At 37.7% G+C, this 19,933-nt stretch overlaps 1 protein-coding gene across 5 annotated transcripts in view; it reads right to left on the bottom strand.

Moving 5' to 3' along the window:
* Positions 1-19,933, bottom strand: part of SOX5 (SRY-box transcription factor 5) — a 487,372-nt gene that overhangs the window by 81,932 nt on the left and 385,507 nt on the right. For 3 of the 5 annotated variants that reach the window (XM_067306144.1, XM_067306150.1, XM_067306155.1), the window contains 2 exons: positions 17,007-17,130; positions 3,816-3,901 (listed from right to left, as the gene is read on the bottom strand). In XM_067306144.1, the coding sequence (XP_067162245.1) occupies positions 3,816-3,901; positions 17,007-17,130 (210 nt within the window). The remainder of the gene's footprint in view (positions 1-3,815; positions 3,902-17,006; positions 17,131-19,933) is intronic. The other 2 variants (XM_067306163.1, XM_067306169.1) reach the window with 1 other exon arrangement.

The raw sequence follows: 19,933 nt of genomic DNA on the forward strand, positions 1-19,933 counted from the left end.
GTATTACTGCCAATTAATCAGTCCCTGTCATTATTTGGTTATCAAACAACCAATCTGGGAAATCTGAACCTTTTGCATTCCCAGTAGTGCAGATTCGTCTCTCAATTTTTAGATCAGGCTATCAGGTCCACTGTTTTGTAATGCTCAGTAAGCATTCGGGGGTTATTTTTCTCAGAAAAGAAACCACCAGATTTTATTTTATACTGAATTTGCTCAGGCTTCTGGAACCATCTATTTCACATTAGGTGTGCCCAAGATGACTGGTATTAGAATAATCACTTCAGTACCAACTTAATATTTACTTTGTGTAAAATTTGTTCCATGGCAGCTTTGAGTGCTGATCTACAAGACAAAGGAATTTAATTCCCTCATTTGCTGAACCATATAGGAAAACATCATGCTCAGATAAGGCATACAGCAGAACTTACAATTCATCAGCCTTATTTAATAAAACATTTTGGCAGGGCTCTGTTCAGTTTTGTTCTTGTTCATTTGAAACAGAATTGCTGTGCTGCATCACTCTTGAAGAACAAGACCATGTGACATTTATGGGGGGAAAAATCAGCGTAAGAAACTCACCTGCTAACCAAGAAGGATTTTACTGAAATGAGAGTATACTTGAAAGTGACACTGCACACAGAGTTTAGGCCTGAATCTTATCATTAACAGAAGAAAGCTAAAAAAATTTTTTTAATGACATTTTTGTTATTAAATGCAAATACGAGTGAATACGCAGGGATAACAGATAGCCCTTTATGCACAGAGCAGGTTCAAGCATGCATCATGTTAATTCCAGCTTCTCCAGCATGGCCCCATCCATCTACTTCTTTCCAGACATCTAACAACATAAGTTGTAGTTTCCATTCTTATTGAGCCATTAGTCTCTCTGTGGATACTGGAAATAAAGGCAATCACGTATAGCTAATTGTGGCAGATATCAGATGACAGCATCTGTATACCCCAGTGGGGACTCAAAGGCAGGGAGAGAAACGGAGAGCTTCAGATTATGAACCTGTCAGTGGGAATCAACAGGGCATTTCAAAACAGAGATTACGTTTTCACTGACAAAGGGTATCTTTGCCACAGGAAAACAATAACATGTTTCTCTACAAATACAGTGTGCACTTCATTTACTAAAGGAAAAATCAGTTCAGACAACCAGGGATAAAAAAGCACTTCCTGTTGATCTCAAAGTGCACTACAGAAGCCATGCCCTGATTAAAATTCTGTAATGAAATAACAATGGCATATTTATCACTATACAAACAAACAAGAAAAATTTCTTGGCTTTGTCTTCACTAAGATAATGTTGTGTACCAAATTCTGCTGGGAGCGACAAACTGAACATCTTGTCAGGTTCTTTGATCTCTCCTGAAAACGACTGCTTTTAGTATACAAAGTCTCAAAGATGAGTGATAGGGAGGACAGAAAAAGAAGAAAAGAAAAAACATTGTGCTTTTCTGACCTTCTACTGTGTGATGGCCAGAGGACAAAGGATTTGTAGGGAATACTAGGGTTACATACAATGTAGATGAATTTCTGAAGAAGAGTCCCTCCCTGAAAGAGACTATAAAGGCTGTACATTCACCAAGTCTTACCAAATGAGGTCAAAATAATCTCTCCTGTGATTCCCCCTCAGATTCAACTCCATTCATGCTAGCATGGGTGAGAGTCCATTTTGAATACTATACCATAAAACCTTTTGAAAAGGTTATTGGACTCTTTCACATAGCACCAGAAATTAGAGGCATGTCCAGTTTCCACTAGACAGGTTATGCTGGTAACTGAAATCATTGTTAGGCATGAGGAAATATGACTGGAATTTTTTTCTAGCATATACATATCCTTAGAGATCAAGTCTGAAAGATTTGAAGGAGTCTACAGAGTTAGTCTTTTTAACTGCTCCCACTGACCGGACGCCAAGCTCCCCCTTCAATTCCAGACTAAATGACATGTAAGCAAAACAACATAGGTGAACTTGTTCAATGCTTCCCTTTCTGCATTCCCCTTTCCACAGAAACATGAGGCCTTTGAGTTTTTCAAATTCTTCACAACCTAAACTCATTTTAAGATACTTATAAAGTCAATCATATTTGCACAAAACCCACACTTTTATGAGGAAACTGTCATTGTTATAATGCTCATTTTAATCAGAATACTTCAGCCCACCACATGCTAGGCTATAGCCCAAAGCTGGTCCTGAAATGAAAGAAAAACTCCTACCTTACTGCAGCACTGATGCATTACTTTAGGACTAGCTTGAATGACTGCTTAAATAAGACTCGAATGTCTATTTTCTCTTTCCTAACTAGCTCCATTTTTGTTTTTCCTTCCCCCCCCCCCCTCTTTCTTCCATATGTGTGTTCATGTGTGTTTGGCTATTACAAGCACTTTATCAATACTGACATTACTCCTCAAAAATCATTTCAGAGGGATGACTTTTATGGCTCCCATGATTCTTAAGCTGCCTGTGGTATTTGTAACTCACAGAATCAGAAACTAACACACAGACAGTGTAGCTTTTCATACAAAGGCACAATAGGAATGAATGTATTAACCTCTGCGGTGCATGGAATGTGTCAGCTTACACACTGGCAGCTATTTCGGTGAAACTCAGCTAACTTCCGCTGGCTGTGTTTAAAAAAAGTAAAAAAAAAAAGTCTTCCCCAGAATTGTGTCCCATGCTCTCATGTGGTGGCCAAACAACTGTAATATCTGGTGTTGTAGAGAGTCTACTTCATACTGATGCTGGCCAAACTGAGTTTGAGAATGCATTTTAGATGTGCTGTTTATAAATGCTTAGCAGTTCCAAGCAGGTAAACTGCTCTGTGTTCCATGTGACTTGGCAAATAATAATGAGCGAGGAGACAAATTAGCAACAGAGAGTATGGTTGTGGGGCTTTTCTTTGGTTTTAAATGAAAGAGTCAGTAAGTTTTTGCAGAACTAGAGAGGATTTGGATTTGGAACTCATTTTACCCCTAGTTTTTACCCAGGTTCATCCTACCAGCAAAACATATATGCCAGATTGTCAAATTCAAACTGTGGAGACAAATATCAAGTTTTCTGAAGTCCAATGATTTGGCATGAGTTGGGGGTCTGATCAGGAAGAGCTGAGGAACATCTGCCACACTGTGATTAAGACCCACGGACAGCACCCTAGTATCTACAGAATTTAGAACTATACTGGGAGTTTTGATCAGGCACATCTGGCTACAGGGCTGATTCTGTTGCATGGGTCAGAAAAGATTCTTTAGCATTCTTCCACCTGTTTTACAATTGCATATGTTAAATTAGTATAATCACTAATTATCTGGACTACAGCAGTGCCTAAAATGTGCTGCATACCATAAAACACTGTAGGAGGGGCCAGTCATTGCTCTGAAGAACTTACAGCCTAAAAGGACATAATCACTTTAAGCGACTTTTAAGCAGTTTAAAAGTGCTTGTCAGGACAGAGCTCTTCCGTCTAGCAATGTGTTTGCTTTTGCTGGTTTACGCTTAGCCAATCTTTACAACCTGTGTCAGAACACTGTAATGGAAAAGCAAAGCAAACATTTTGGTCTACTGAAATTTGAAGTACAAACCTAAAAATGAATAGTTAAACTAACAATATAAATAGAAAAATATTTCAAAAGTTCCCTAAAGGTAAGAGAAAAAATGGATACAATTTGCCATTTATTTTACTTCAGATGCAAATTTTAAATGGAGAGAATAGGCCAAAAAAACTAGTAATTTCACTATGTTCAAATGGAAGAGAAATCTGTTTTCCATATTTACTTAACCTTTGCCTCTTCGGCATTGTTTTCAGACTTACCTGCAGTTGGAGTGGGCCTAAGCCTGGTGTTGCTGCGGCAGCAGCTGCCATGGTAGTTGGGATCAGCTGAACAGGGTAAGGGTCACCTAAGTAAGAGAATAATAGAGGCGTCAGCACCTTTTATCTACTCTCCACCTGCAAATTAAAGTCCTGCATTCTCTCTTTCCAAAAGCCTTCTTTTGTGTGCCTTGTTGAGGCCTAATGAAAAGCTCTATTGTGTAGCCTTTTACTAACACTCTTTTCACAATTCTGGCTGAGAGAGGAATGTGAATAAAAGGCACAAGCAATTAAGGCGGAAACCTCATCCTTTTTCATGATGTATTTAGGGAAATGGAAAAAAAAAAGTGCACGTTGATCAGAAGGCTGCACTTCACACACAAAAAAAAAAGGAAAGAAAGAAGATGGGGGTGGAGGAGAAGAAAAGGAAAACAGTACAACCTTGATAAGATCACAGCATTAGAAGGGGACAAATTTACAAGCTTGTCCAGAATATGAAGTTAACTAAACTCAGATGATTGTTAGTAAACTGAGCCTCACACAGATCAAAAATGGCACTCCCTTGACTACTCTTTTTTTTTTTAGCTTAGAAAAAAAATCTTGCTTTACAGTTTTGCGGTTTGATCCTCTAGCATGTGAGGTTAAGTAAATCAGATAAAAGCTTCAGAAATCCCTGCACTCCATGACTTGTGATTCAATTTTGCTTCTGAGAGAAAACTATTTCAATTTTAGTAAGAACTACATTGTGTTGAACGAGATAAAGGGATCTAGTAAAAGTTGAAGAAAAAGTTGCAGGCGTTTATAAAGGAAAAATATCTGGGACGGCAAAAATCAACATGGAGACTGGCATGTTTGATTGTTATGGAGAAAACACTTTTGGTCATTTATATATCTGATCTGTTAAAATAAACTTCACATTGCCCCACTATTAAGAAAACTAGCACAACATTAACAAAAACTGTTGCATGTATTATATTCCTTCTCCAAATGATAAAACATTTGAACACTTTCCACTCAATAAATAAGGATCACTAGAGCATTTCTATAAGGCCCAATGATCTGCCAGCATGTGTGATTACTGTAGCATCAAAAGAGGCTCTTAAAGTGAGACTACGGTAAAGAGAGAACACTGTATAAGGAGAATTTAGGTAAATGTTGCTATGCATTTTATTAGGCAGGTAAACTAAAAGTTTTCCTCCTTTATTGTCCTATTTTGAGTGAACTGGGGAAAAACAGAAATTAAAAAGTCAATGCAGGCTGTTCTGTACTATCATGTTTAGTTATTACTGAACTAAAGTTTATAAAGGTATCAAGTCTAAGTCACAAGAAACATGAAACAAAGGGAAAAAATACATCATGTTTTTAAAACGTTACAAATAAGCTGTGCTTGTGTATACAGTTTCAGGAGAACTGCTGATGTTTATTTTTCCCTTTTATAACAATACCTTCTTTATACAGATCTTTTTATTCAAGGATTTTGATCTCCTGTTAAGAATTAAATACCATAGCTTCTAGAAATGGAGGCCTAGAAAAAACTGAGCTAGCAAAACATTTTAGCAGACATTTAACTTCAAGAAGACTTATGTCTGCTTATGTTTAAGAACATACTTTAATATTCTTTGCTGACTGAAGTCTCATAGTCTTTCAAGGGCATCCAGGCAAGCAATTGGACCCCAGAGCTCATCCCAGGAATCCTGATTCACAGATCTCTCTGCACCAGCACCATGCCACAATTATCTATCTATTTATTTATTTATTTATTGTCAATGGGCAACAGATTTTCTGACTTGGTTGTTATTTCTCCCACAGGATGCCCTTGTTTCACATTTTCCAATTCCCCTTTGCTTTAATTGAGGTGTCCACTTTCCATTTCATATCATGGATTGAATGAAGCAATTCTCTGACTTAAAATTTTCTAGAGAAAATCCTGTGACCCAAGCAGTGGGCCTTAAGGATGTGAAGACTGGGAGAAGAAAGAGCTGGAGGTCAAAGACTCAGGGTCAGTGGTGCTGAGCTGCTTCTACAGCATTAGTAGCTCCGAGGCTAATCCCAGCCTCATTCTGAACAACAACTCTCTGGAAGAGGACATTTTGTGCAAGTACTAGCCACAAAAGAAAACAAAACAATTATTTTCTGAATTCCAAAGAGAGGAAAGAGAAAAATGATGCTTGCTAAAATGTTGATTTCAACACAGCCCATTAAAATTTTCAATTAAAAATAAGAATTGTTTGTATGAAAACATATATATTAAAAGAGTACTTCCATGCACTGCCCCACATCCCCCTTCTCTCCACACATATGTATAAGTCTCAGCCCCTCTTCCCACAACCTCATGCATAACTCCATGAATCCCACTATTCTCAGATCCCTAAACAGCCCCACAGATTCTCTTACTCTGATGTGATGCGATAATTCAAAGACCCATTCACTGTGGTTCATTTGATAGATATACCTAGGAGGTGCTCATAGAAGAACAGGCTAATGTCCCCATGGCCACGTGCATACAGTCCTACTCTACCACATGCTGCCTATAACAGGCTTAGCCTGAGCTACCACAAACACCGGCTTTGGTGACTTAGGGAACGCCTCTGGGGCTCTTAAGGGGGCAGGCTAAATCCTGGAGCCTAGTACACCAATATAAGGCTAATGTAGTTTTAAGGGAGTTTAATTCTAGGGAAAGAAACACAAACTCATCCTCTAACACAGATTAAAACCGTCTAGGGCTAGGCTCTCCTGTCTCTCCAAGCTTTTTTTTTTTGGGTTGTTCGCTCTTTTTTGGGTTTTTCATATTTCCAGTGCTCAAAAATATTTTTAACAAACAAAAATATAAAACAAGGCTGAAGGGCTTCTGTAACCCATTATAAATCTTTGTGTCATTACGCTTCAGTAATGTCCTCTACTATCTTGCTCTTATCTCTAGGGGTTTAGCAATTCTTTTTATGAAGAACACCCTGCCAGTGCTGGGATTTTTTCACAAGTACAGCTTATATGTAGCACATCTACATTACTGCTCCCACCGATAAAAGTTGAACAGACACAGTAGAAGCGAAGAAGTTGAAGACAGACACAACGACAAGTGGAGACACCATCAGGGTTGGCATTCTGTTGCGTTTGCTGTTGTACAAATGTGTGACAAAAAAATCACCTCTGTCTTGAGGAGCTTTTGGTCCATAACAGACAAAACACAAAACAGAAAGTACACTCAAATGCCATGTCTTGCCCTAGGTCACACAGCAAGTCAGTGGAAGACCTAAGAATAAAACCCAGGATCTCAATTCTTCAGACAGTGCCCTTCCCAAGGAAGGATCCAGGCTCTATATACATGAGGAGGCCAAGCAGTTCCATGCTCACATCACGTAATGCAGGAGACAGTGCCACCTCTCAAAATGCTAGCAAAGGCTTTGAGTTTCCTCTGGTAAATACGTACCTACTTGCTCTTTGCTGCTACTCTAGAACAAGTTATCTCTTTCCACAGTCCTTAAATTTACTCCCATATTGGACTTAAGGTTTTGCCTAAGCAGTTTTAGCTAACTCTGAAGTCTGGGAAATGCATTTCTTAATTATTTCATTAGTACTTCATTAAATATCTTATTTTTAGATCTAAATAGCTGCTAAGTTTTTTCCCAAGCTCTGGGAACATTTCAGGAATGTGAGGCAAGATATACAGTTATTAGAAACAGCTATTTACCAAGCCATTCACAAGCTTGTTCCACTGAAAATATCAATGAATTCTCAAAAAACTGTATTACACTTCAATTCAAAAAATGCAGTATCAAGGTACTAATGCAGTAGAAGCAGGCTGGACTGTATCTCCCTGAATCTTTCAAACAACAAAAGAAACATTTTGTGCATTTCTTTTACGTTCCAAACTATCTGCTATTATTAGTGGACTTTTCTTACAAACATAGTATCAGAGAGAAATTTTGCTGTTTTTTATGTCTTTAGTAAGCTATATGGTAGCATCTGAAGCAGGTCAGAGGCTGAAATTTTTATTTTAACAACAAGGCAAAAATTATTTCATCAGCTGACAAATGCTTCTCTAATACATAGCTATTTCCCAGCTACCATGTGACATCATTTTGAAGAACAGAATTGTTCAAGACTGACTACATGAAAAGAACATGGAAATACACATGTACTGGTGATACAGTATGTAAAGAAGTGAAGGGTATGTGTCAGCCTAGATGAGCTATATCAAAGGTGTTGGCACACATCGTGAGCAAAGAAGAATGCCAGGAGCCAGGCATGGCTTAGGGAGGAAAGAGGACAAGGCAGAACCCTCAATTCTGGACCAGTTCTTTATTTCTCTACACCTTCTTTGGTCCATCTTCCATAAACATACTCAGAATCTTTTTCCTGATAATTTATGCCATGCCACTTCTTTTGATTTCAATTCACACCTTCATCCTTGCCCAAAATAAACTAAAATCTTGCCTACATGAGGATTTTTCATTAAGTAAAATAATATTTAAACCACTCTTTATATGAACTCTGTCTATGATCCTCCACTGAAAACACTTCTCCGCTACAGTAAGTTGTGGTACAGAGCCAAGCTGACATCCTGTCCCAGGCACCAAAATACAAAACAACAACCTTCTGTTTAGGATCTTAATTTTCAACTGACTACCTACCAAGCTTGTGGATGCTAAATAATTTGTATACTTGTGAGAGTAAGACAGAGGCTCTTAAACCGCTTATGGATTTTGCAAAACTTTATCATATGAGCTAAGTAAGTTTAAAAAAATTAAAAGACTTATTTAAAAGAGAAAAGAAAGCGTAGGAGCTAACATTATGTGTGTTGCACCATTCACCTAAACTCATAAGGCATTTTTTGTATTCCTTTTTCTGTCACTCATCTCATTTATTCTCCTTCACGGTGTAATCCCCCTAGTGCCTTGTCTTGTCTCCTGACAGGCTGCAAGCTCTTCAGAGCAGGCACAATTGTCTTACCTGCTATATAAATCAAGTTACATGCTAATGTTAAATTATAGTGTTTTGACAAGATTTTTAGGTTGAACCTGATTATATGAAACAATAGAACTCTCTTTTTCCTGAAATTTTCTTCTTTAAAAAAAATGAAACCAGAAAAGGAGAAGTAGGGGTTTTATTTCCAAACATTTTTTAACTTATTTTTTCCTTCCTACTTCTCTTTCAGGGAAAAAAGTGAAAAAAGTTGGAGGTCATGGAAGGAGAAGAAGAAAAGAAAATAGTGTAAAGAAAGTAGTGAGTAGGAAACAAAAACAGATTCTTAAATAATAATTTCCCAAACCAGAATGCTAATCAAAATTTCATGAAACATACAGGAATAAATATTTCCTCTTAGTAGATTCTGTTGAATGAAAAGGAACTCTACATTATCTTCCCCTTATTTTTGACAAGCTCTAGAAAAAGCTATAATAATTTTACACTCAATTTATTACTTAAGTATATTTATAATCAATAATTATAGATGATGGGTAACTGACAGGTAAGCCACAGCATCTCTTCTCAGCATTCATTCATTCTCATTCTCATCACCATTTTACTTTCAGTTCTCTGGTGTGGTGGTGGACGTGTAACATGAATAACAGGAGGCTTGGAAGATATGGGCGCTGTTCCCTACCTTCCAGCCTTAGGCATTGGGGGTTTAGAAAAACTAGGGGAAAGAGAATGAAGACGATACCATTAGTGGCTTCCAAAAAGGAATCCAAACTGGTTTCCTGACTGTCTTTGAAGATGGTTCCAGACAGCATTGACTGACTTCTACCTACAAGGCATTTGTTTATTTTGGATTTTATACAGCCAATTCAGCCTGCAAAAGAGATGGCTTTGGAGGGACCTAAGAGCAGCCTGCCAATTCCTGTGAGGAGGTCATCAAGAAGATGGAGCCAGGCTATACTTAGTAGTACAGGGTGAGAGGACAAGAGATAATGGACATAAACTGAAATAAGAGAGGATCAGACTTGACAAAAAGTAAAACCTTTTCCCCCTGAGGACAGTCAGACACTGGAACAGGATGTCAATAGAGGTTGTGCAGTCTCTATCCTTGGAGGTTTCCAACACCTGACTGGGTAAAGTTCTGACTAACCTGGTCTTGTCTCATAGACAACCCTGCTTTGAGCAAGAGTTTGGACTGGAGACCTTCTGAGGTCCCTTCCAACCAGAAAAATCCTATGGTCTTATAATTACTGCGGTGCCCAAATCTTCTTTTATATCTGTTGAATAAATGACTCTTTTTCAAAAGCACTGAGAAGCAAGGAAAACCAATGTATTTCCACAGAGGTTTGTACAGGCTCATGAATTTAAAAATCAGGACTTTTATTTGGTTGCCCAACTATGAATAATAGGGCCATAACATCAGACATCTATTACTGCCTAGAAACTGAACTGAAAATATCAGCCTGTTCTCACAGGACCATTACTTTTTCTATCTATATTGTGTTTATTAGCATTATCATGAGAGGCAACACATAGATTTTGGGGCTAGATTTTGGGGTTCTTTCAGCTGAAAGCAGTCTTTAGTTGTGTTGTTATTTTTTATGATCTCGATGCTTTTTGATGCATTTGCAGCATTACAAAAGTGACACATTCTCATGTATGCTAAAAGGCAAAGTTGTTACCAAAACTCCCTCATTCTTGCTATTTCCATCCACAATGCTATTATCCTTTTCTTATCCTGGGGGGGAACATGAGAGTTTAGTCATATGCTCATTCTTTTCCCAGGCATAAACAGTAGCTCTGAAAGATGACTAGCATCTTTATAAAGAAGCTACAGTATGTGGTCCTCACAACAAATGGTTCCTATTTTTGTCATTTTGATAAAAGCATACCAATGTCAATATTTTTTCTTGTGATTTGGTGACTGTCAACGACCTGTGTGTCAGCTGATACAGCTGACACAGTTAAATCAGAAATTAGCACTCAGTCTCTTTAGAAGCCAGACACATGGACACTGCATACAGAAAAGCTTATAAAACAGTCCACATGATACTCCATTAAACAATGAAACATGTGACTAACTAAAAAACAGAGATACATCAGCAAATTTCCCTGAGGAAGTTTATGGTATTTAACTCCTAAACATTAATTTTATTGTGCTGTATGAGGAACCAATTAAGTGGGAGTTTCATTTTTACTGGACATAGGAAATATTGTTCAGAAAATAGATGAACAGTAAATTCAGCACATTTTAATTTTATTAGGCTTGGTTTGTTCACCTTACATATTTTTGCCGATTTTAAAAGGTAATTAGATATTTCATCAATGACTTTCTATGTCTGATCTTATTTAGAACATTTCCAGCAGCAATGAGCTGATATGCAAGAAACATACAATGTACCTATTGTATATTCACATTTTTTCCCCTTAATTGGATATGGTTGAAATAGTGATTAAAGTGCTTTCAGAAAACCCCATGTTGATGACATCTGACTGGGAACACAATATGATTTGTTACAACAAATTATCCACAGGGGAGAGGAGGAATGGGCAAAGAAAAACAGTTCTTGTTCCTAAAATTTGGCATAATTCCATGAAAATAACATAGGTATCAGCAAATAAAAGGCTACCTAGAAGCAGGAACTTTCCTGAGAATTTTTGAATATTCAGAACAAATCCCACTTCCAGAACATTTTGAAGTACAATATTAGTAACTATTGTTTCCTGAAAAAAGAAATCAAAGCCTAAAAATTCCCACATAATTCCAATTCTTGCACATCTCAGTTTAGAAAACAAAATGTGTTGCTCTTCATCCTCTAAACAAGAAACTATCCAGAATTCAACAGCTTCAACCATACTGAAAAATGTTGACACCACTCTGCCATAAGTGGCTAGTCAACGTTTTATATCCTTTTTAAAGGGATCACCAAATGTTTAAAGAAGCAATGGCATGCAGTTTTCCTAAATAACTGTTAGTCAGCATCATTAATAGGGAGTATCTATCTTCTTTACAAAGTCTGGGCTATTCTGTGTTTTTTAGGGGAATGCTAATTGTAAACAGGACCGGAAATGTATAGCCTCAGAAGAAGCATGGGGAAGCATTCTATCTTGGAGCATTCTGCTTATATTTGTTGAAGAATATCCAATTTACCATTAATCTCAGCTTACCCCCTTCTGTGTTTTCTGTAAATAGCTCTCCAGAAGCAGGCCCCTCTGTTTTCATAAGTTTTTATTTCATTCTCTTCATTATCTCTTATATAGGGGACAATCTTACCTTAATGTCCCACATTAAATCTACACATACATGCATTCATAAAAAGATCACACTACCTACAACAGAAGAACAGCCTCTCTGAGGTGGAACTATGCAGCTTTTAGAGAGCACAACACAAAACTACTTCTCTTCAATCACTTACACTGTTTTTATGCTTTAAAAGCACTTTGCAAATATTAGTTAGCTCTAAATAAATTCTAATTATTTCTAAGAGTGGCCCTAGCAGATCTGTATCATCTGGTGTGAAATCTGGCTTTAATGAAGTCAATAGCAACAGTTCCTCAAACCTCAGTAGAGCCGACATTTCACTTGCCACTGCTAAAATGCTGGGAGTCAGGTATATTACCCAGGTAAAATCTCCCACAACAAGTACCACAAGTGGGGCTGAGCTAGTAACAGCAGTAGTAGCAGATGATAGGGTTAAGGAATGTCAGCTCACAAAAATTGGAAGGGTTAAGTGACCTGAGCCACTCTGCATAGTCTGAGAGTAGGAGAAGTTCTGCTACAATTTGGGAAATACGGTGATCTGGCTCTGTTTGGTTTCAACATCACTTGAAATGGAGGGAGATCATCTGTTGGTAAAGCCCAATTGGTTAATATAATGAGGATATTGGGGTTAACTCTTAACAACTGCACATGCTATAGGTCACTAACTTAGTTATCACCCTGCCTTGAAACATCATCTCTTTATAAAGAAATGACTTGCACAAAAATTAGAATAAATAATATTCACACGTGAATAGATAACCAGATATCTAGCAAACAGATAACCAGTATTTTTCTTGCTAGTCACGGGCAATATAGTCACATCACATACTGCCAACTTATTTTTGTAATATGGAAAAAATGCTTTGGTTGTAAATAATAATGTTAAATATTTTACACAGCCTTGTAATTATATCTAGGTATGGAGGTCAAAAATCAACTGGAACCATAGATCAAGAGTCTTTTTTCAAATAGAAATGTAATCCTAATAGAAGTTCCTCCCTTTCTCTCTGCCAACTTTACCACTACACAATATGCCGTAGGGAAAAAAAGGGGAAGTGTCAACTTGTGTAAATTGTCCCTTATGTAATGCAAACCATCTGTTTAAAAAAACAAAACAAAACAAAATGAAAACCCAAGCCACTCCCAAACACGATCTGCTATGGAGAAAAGGAAAGAAAAGGAAATCCACTACACTGAACTGGAAGTCAGAGACCATGATCTGCCATGTAACCATGAGGAAAATATTTACCCCTGTACTTCCTGTATTTATGCATTTTCACAAAATATTTTGCAAAGTGTAAATAAATAATCTGTTGTGCATATATTAGAGATTGGTATTGTTATATTTTCATTACCATTTCAGCCTTCTAGAATATTTCTAATCAGATAGGAATTGAAGTAGGTAATCCTCTCTTTTCAGCAAGGGATAAGAGTAGCTCTTACACCAAGATGCCACCACTGCATCAGAAAGTTTCTGAGCCCCTGACTGCTGGAATCTGGCAAAGCATATAGGGACAGAGTAAGGGCATACTTTTGCCCTGTTCTACTATTCTTCTTTAGCTATCTGCTATGAGAGGCATCTACACGGGCCACTGCTGTGACTTGTGATGACTATTCTTGTGTTATCTTCAGTTAAATCTTCAAAAGAGGAAGTATGCATAGAGAAAATAGTACTCTTCCCTTCCACAATCTGTCTCTGGATAAATCTCTATTCCACTGGGAAGGACTAGCTGAGGACTGGACAGAGAGGACACTCTCTGATATTGCTGTGAGACAGACATCTGACCTCTGTTGCTCTGAGATGGACAGTTGAAACAGAAAGCATTAAATAATTTAGTTTAGTTTCACTGTGGAAGCTGAATGAAACAAAAATAGCAGTATAACTAGGTATTCATCCTTTTTTCTCTTTCACTGACCTCGAGGCTTGATCACACATTCTCTTCCAGCTGCAGCTGTGCTGGCTGAGGAGGCCATCATCTACACTCACAGCCCCCTGCCAAAGGTTACCACTGTGACCAAGCCGCTTGTTTAATCACTCCCCAACATGTTTCCATTAAAATGAGCCAGCTTAGCTTAAACAGTTTAAACAGAAGTTCTTCGCTATCCCATTTTGGACAGAAACAAGGGAGGGAATGCTCAACCAAGAAGCTTGGCCAGTATGTCAGAAGTTAGAGGCACAGTGAGAAGCAACTGGAGGCAGTTATCTCTTCAACTACTTGGCCTACAGGCAGAAGAAGGCAGGTAATCCAGCTATGAGGTGTTACCAATAGCGCAAGTGACAATACATCTGGAGTGCCTTGGATGGCATGCTTCTCAGTTTGAGATGTGTTTTTGGAGATCTGATTTTTCAAAGGGGTAGGGCACAAAACAGTATAATTTCTAGGGCCCTTTAAAGGTGTCTCCAGCTGGGTGTCCATAATCAAGGAACTCAAAGTCATTAGTTAGCTACGAAAATGTAGGTTATTTGCCATGACAACTCCCCTTTCTTTCTCCCTCCAGATTTTCAAATCCCCCTTTTATTGAGAAATAGTATATGAAAATTTCCATTGTGTGCTTCTTAGTTATTTGTGACTGGAACTGAATTGTCCCGTGGAGATTTTTATTGTTTCTATGTGCAGGTTCTTAATGCTAGTAAACAATAGAATTATCACTAGGGAAGTCTATGGATCAGCCATACTAAATAATTCTGAAAATCTATCAGTGCAGGAATAAGGGCAGATTTTCCAAAAGGACCTGAAAGATGTAGAAAGTGAGGTTCCATTTTCACAAGGCACATAAACCAAATTTAAAACATACAATTGTAATCGGCTAAAGATGCAAGTGGTGGGAACTTCAGAAGTTCATTGGCAGGCTTGCTTCCAAAAAGTGAACGCTCTGAGAGTTAGGCATTTAACATGCTGAGAAGCTGAGTAAATTAATCTGCTGTGAGGTCTCTGTTGCAGTGCTACATTGGTACCCATTTTAGCTCTGTTCAAGCTAACATAGGTGACTGTCCTGGAGTTTAGAGTATAAATGTTCACTAAACATCCTTCAGTCTTAGTGTTCTTGTCACTTTTCAAATGGGGATTTAGTCTCTGAAAACATTCAGGTGCTTTAGAAAATTTTATCCAAACCTCTTTGTTTTACCATCTACCATGTCTTTGCCAAGAGGCCTGATAAACAGAAGGGCAGGCAGAAAAGTAGGAGAAATATGTTTTAATGGCCTGTCAAAAACATTACTTGATGTGACTATGTCATGGTTTTAAGGCAGCTACTTTTTTCACTGCTACAAGCTTTCTAGGTGTAGCTAAACACATACATGCTTTTGTTTACACTAAACTGTGAGTGAAGAGAAAAAACCCTTTGGACTAGTTATCACTTTCCCTCAGCTTCTCAGTCAAATTTAGTCAAACATGCCAGGGAATCACCAAACACAGAGCTGTCTTTTTCCACTGGCTTCTGCTCAGTCCTAGACCTTGGCGTGCTGTTAATTCCAAGCCTTACTGCTAGGAGCAGCAGCAGCAGCAACTTTGCTCTTTTTTTCTTTTTCATTTTCAAGGTTACTAAAATATGTGATGTCATGTGTACTTCATGGATGTGAGGTACTATAGGACCGCCTTAGATTTAATGTACTTGCAGTAAAAAGAAAGAAAAAAACAACCTCAACTCTTTCTATTTAAATCAGACTGCATTAACATGGAACTAATTTAATCTGCCAGATATGTCTAATAGGGTGCTTTCCTGACCTTTTCCAGGCCTACAGTTATGGTAGCATTCATATTCAATGTGGCTTTCAGTTAAACATTCTGTAATGTGAATCACTACTTCTCCCATCTGAGAAAGAATGAGTGTGAAATCACTGGAAGAACTGAATGAGCCTATGCTTTGGCACTGCAGCTGCTGAGGGAGGTGAAGTGTTTTGAACAATAATTTTCAGTAGTGGTCCCCATCTGTAAAGTATTAGGAAAAGGGATTAGTGGCCAAAGGAACTGAAGTTCTCACTCTAGTACTGTATCTACAATGTTGCAGAAAGAAATCTGAAATTGTGGGCTAAGCCAGTTTAACTACAGGAATCTTTTTACATTCTAATTTTAAAAAGCTGCTGCAGAAGCAAGCACTGAATAACTCAAAACAACTGATGAATTCATGAGTTAGTCAGTGATACAGATGGATACATTGACATGGACATAATAAAGCTAAACAGACATACTAGAGACAGAATGGTAGAACAAGCAAGTCCTAGCTAACTCAGTAGGAAACTGATATCAGAAGAATTAGATAAGCAAAAATGCATGAAACCAAGTCTATGAAATTCATTCTGTAGCTAAATCTATTCACTGAAATGAAGTTCCTTGATTAATCTTTAACTTGTATTTATTGGCATCTTGTTGACAGGAACATGAGATCCTATAGAAGGCTTAAATAAAATTTCCAAAAAATCTGGAGAGTGTAGAGAACAATACAAATCTTTCAAAGAGCAAAAAAGTAGATGCTATATTTTTTAGTCTTAGGCTCTCATAAATATACTCATGGTTTGTGTTAGTCCATCAAACTGAAAGGCATATGCTATCTTTGATCTCTGTGCAAAATCCCCGTTGAGATTAATGTGAGTTCTGTGTGAAGAAAGAGACTAGAATAGACCCTGAGCTCACAAACAGTAAGCAGACTGCTTCAGGAAAAAACATATTTTCTTATAACAGTGTTGAAATTCATTGGGAAGTTTCAAATAGCTTCTCTTCAGATGAATGTATGTATGTGTGGTCATGAGCATGTTCACTTGTCAGAAAGACCTATCGGAAAGAAGGTGCAGAAATCTACTTGTCCTCTGGCATGTTTCGCTGTTACATTGATAAATACACTTCTTTGTCTCTCCGAGAACCTTTTCTCATATGATCCTGACTAATTCTATATTTGAATGTCATCTGTGCAAGTTAGCGATTTTGTCCATTGGGCTAAACGAGGTGATATTTTTATACAGACTGGCATGAAATTCTGCCCTATACGTACTTCCAGCTAAAAATATCTACAGGACTTACTGCATCCCGCTTTGTAGCTGAAACCCGGAGGAAGAAGGAATCCTTGCTGAGCAGCTGCTGCTAGGGTTCGTTGGTCTGGAGGGAATACGGGAATCATTAATGGAGGCAGCTGACCCTGGACCTGCTGAACAGGAGAGGGAAAATCAAACGTGGAATTTTTTCTGGGGAAAATGTCTGCTTACACGTTTTCTCTTGCTTCTAATCTGAGAGGTCAGATCTAAATATGCTCCTCCATAATGGGGTGTTCCAGTAGCATCAACTATTCAGCCTCATCTTAATTATCATAGCACTTCATATGAATTACATTCATCCAAAATAAATCAAAAGATTGCACTAATGCATACCTATATCCCATTTAATTAGTCCCCCAGTCCCCAGTCCCATCCCCCCCCCCAGTCCATAATGCCTCAGTCCTCTTTGATTGCAGGGTGGTTTTTTTCCTGTTTTATTGTATTGTGTAACAATATTTCTAGATCTCAGTCTCAAGTAGTAACTTTCACCCTGACTAAGCCCAAACACATACCCGAAGATCCACACACACACAGAAGTAAGAATATGTGCATATGTAATGCACAGCATATGCACAGCCCATACTATCTTGCTGCCCGTACACATACACATATCCATACATGTGAAAAGATGAAGTTTCTGAGATGGTAAAAAATAAAGCTGAGACACTTTGTTCACAAGTAAAATACAGCTATGTCTAAAGTGCTAGCTGTTCAAGTTTGCACAGCAACTGTACACAACAGTGTAAGTAAGTCAGGAAATGGAAAATATTATATTGTAAGTGAATACTGCAGGGGACTTAAGACATGCAGAAATTAGTCATCTAAACTGGAAGTTGGCCATGGCACTACAGCTAATACTGTTGCTTTTACCAAGTTTTGTCAGAGCTTTTAATTACTACAAATGGACATCATCTTTGTATTTCATACAGAAGAGAAACGAATAGTTTGCTAGCTTGAACTTCTAAATGGCTGGTCTTAACCAAAAAAAAAATCTGTACTAACAAGTAAAACTTTATTTCTTAGGAGATCAGTCAGTAAAGGGAGAAAGACTCATTTTTAAAGAGAGGTCATCAAGATTTGTAATGGCACTGTAAAGCTGAGGCATTAGAGGTATAGATACATTATCACAGATTAAAATTTGGTTTGTGGTCTGTAGCCTTAAGAAACACGGGGAATTAGGGTGTTGCTAGACTAGGTTTTTTAGCCAGCAGCATAACATGATGTTACTCCCCTCGTTATTGCCTGCATAGCAGAGTTGGCAAAAGAGAACATGTGTCAGCTCCTGGGCTGCCACAGTTCAGAGTACAGCAATTTAATTTTGTTTTAACCTAATCTGCTGAAGATCCAGGAGATGTCCCAGTTCACCCAACACTTGAGGGGCAGAAGAGTGATATGGAATTTGGGAATGTAACTTCTTAATTTATGCCAGGACCTGTCAACACCTATGTGTGTGCTGACTGCACCTTCAGAGTCTGAAATAAATTGCAAGGATGGAGTTCAAGAGCGCTGTTGATGGAAATTCTTGCAGTGGGAGACTAAGATCAGGACTGAAACTACAGTAGATGTAGCTCCACTCACTGAACTAACTTGATCCATTTTTTGTTACTTCAGTATTCTCCTTTCTATTCTGATCCTGTTAACTAGAAGACGTATGTGGTTTAACTGGATTGCAGGAGAAAAAAAAACACATAAAATGTGATTTCTTCTCTGTCCCCACTCAGTCACCCTGAAATTGTCCAATGTCTGCCTTTTCCTCATGTTTTTGTTGTTTTGTGTTTTTTTTTTTAAGACAAAGACAAAGTAACTATATTCTTTTAGAACAAAAATGAACAGCCGTGTGGAATTTTTGCATAGTACTCTTCTTCGGCAAAAAGCCACAGAACTTTTTTTTAAATGGTTTCCAAGGATGAAAGTGACTTTGCCAAGCAAAGAAGCTTCAAAACAGGACTCAAAAACACTAATAGAAAGACAGATGGTTCTACTAAGAGCTTTGCTGCCAAAAAAAATGTTAAAAAAAAGTGAAAAAAATGGAGTGATGTTATTGAAGCTGACTGCAAAGTTCTCTGATGACTGCAAATACTCTTGTCCCACTGCAAGTGTTAACTCTGCCTCCAGGGCTAATATAACTAAAGCACCACACACACACAAATTGTCATTGCCAAGCCCACAATGTAGCACAAGTCTGCACTTGATTCAAAGCGACTACCAAATACACGAGCAAAACACTGCACTGAAAAATTCCCATTTAGGAAAACATTTATGAGGAAAATGCCCTTTCTTCTTAAAGCTGACTGTTACATTTTCTTTTTTCAAATCACTCTTCCTCTTTCCTTCTCCATGGGGCCTTTGGATCCACTGATTTCAAATGACAAAACCCCTGTTGTGTTAAGGAGGTAAGAACTACAGAGTGATGAGGATGGTTTGCATGGATACAGAAACAACTCAGTCAAAACAATGTGATTTTCATTCCAGCTTGGAATATATGTAGCACCACTCAAACAGCTACATATCATTTTCTCCCAAATACAAATAAGTGCAAATATTATTTTATTTTAATCAGATTACCTGACACAATGCAATACAAATTATGGACTCTTAATTTTTATAGCTCATTTAACTACTACATTTTAACTTTTGTTACGTTTATTATTATTACCTAGAATTGCTAGGATACAACTGTTTCAAGAGGTACGGAATTCAGGCCCCCCTTCTGAGTTTTACGCAAAGGGTATTTTCCTCTTTTTTTTCTTCTTTTTTAAAGCTAATATTATATTACTTGCACCTCTCAAATGTTTTTTGTTACATAGTTTACATTCTTTCCAAAGTTTTCTTGATGATAACTTCTTGATAACACATTTATAATTTGAATGCAATAGACTCCAAATCAGAGCTGTTTTCAGGCCTTTCAATTTGTTC

This window comes from Apteryx mantelli, chromosome 1, assembly GCF_036417845.1.
Source record: "Apteryx mantelli isolate bAptMan1 chromosome 1, bAptMan1.hap1, whole genome shotgun sequence".
NCBI classification, from domain to species: Eukaryota; Metazoa; Chordata; class Aves; order Apterygiformes; family Apterygidae; genus Apteryx; species Apteryx mantelli.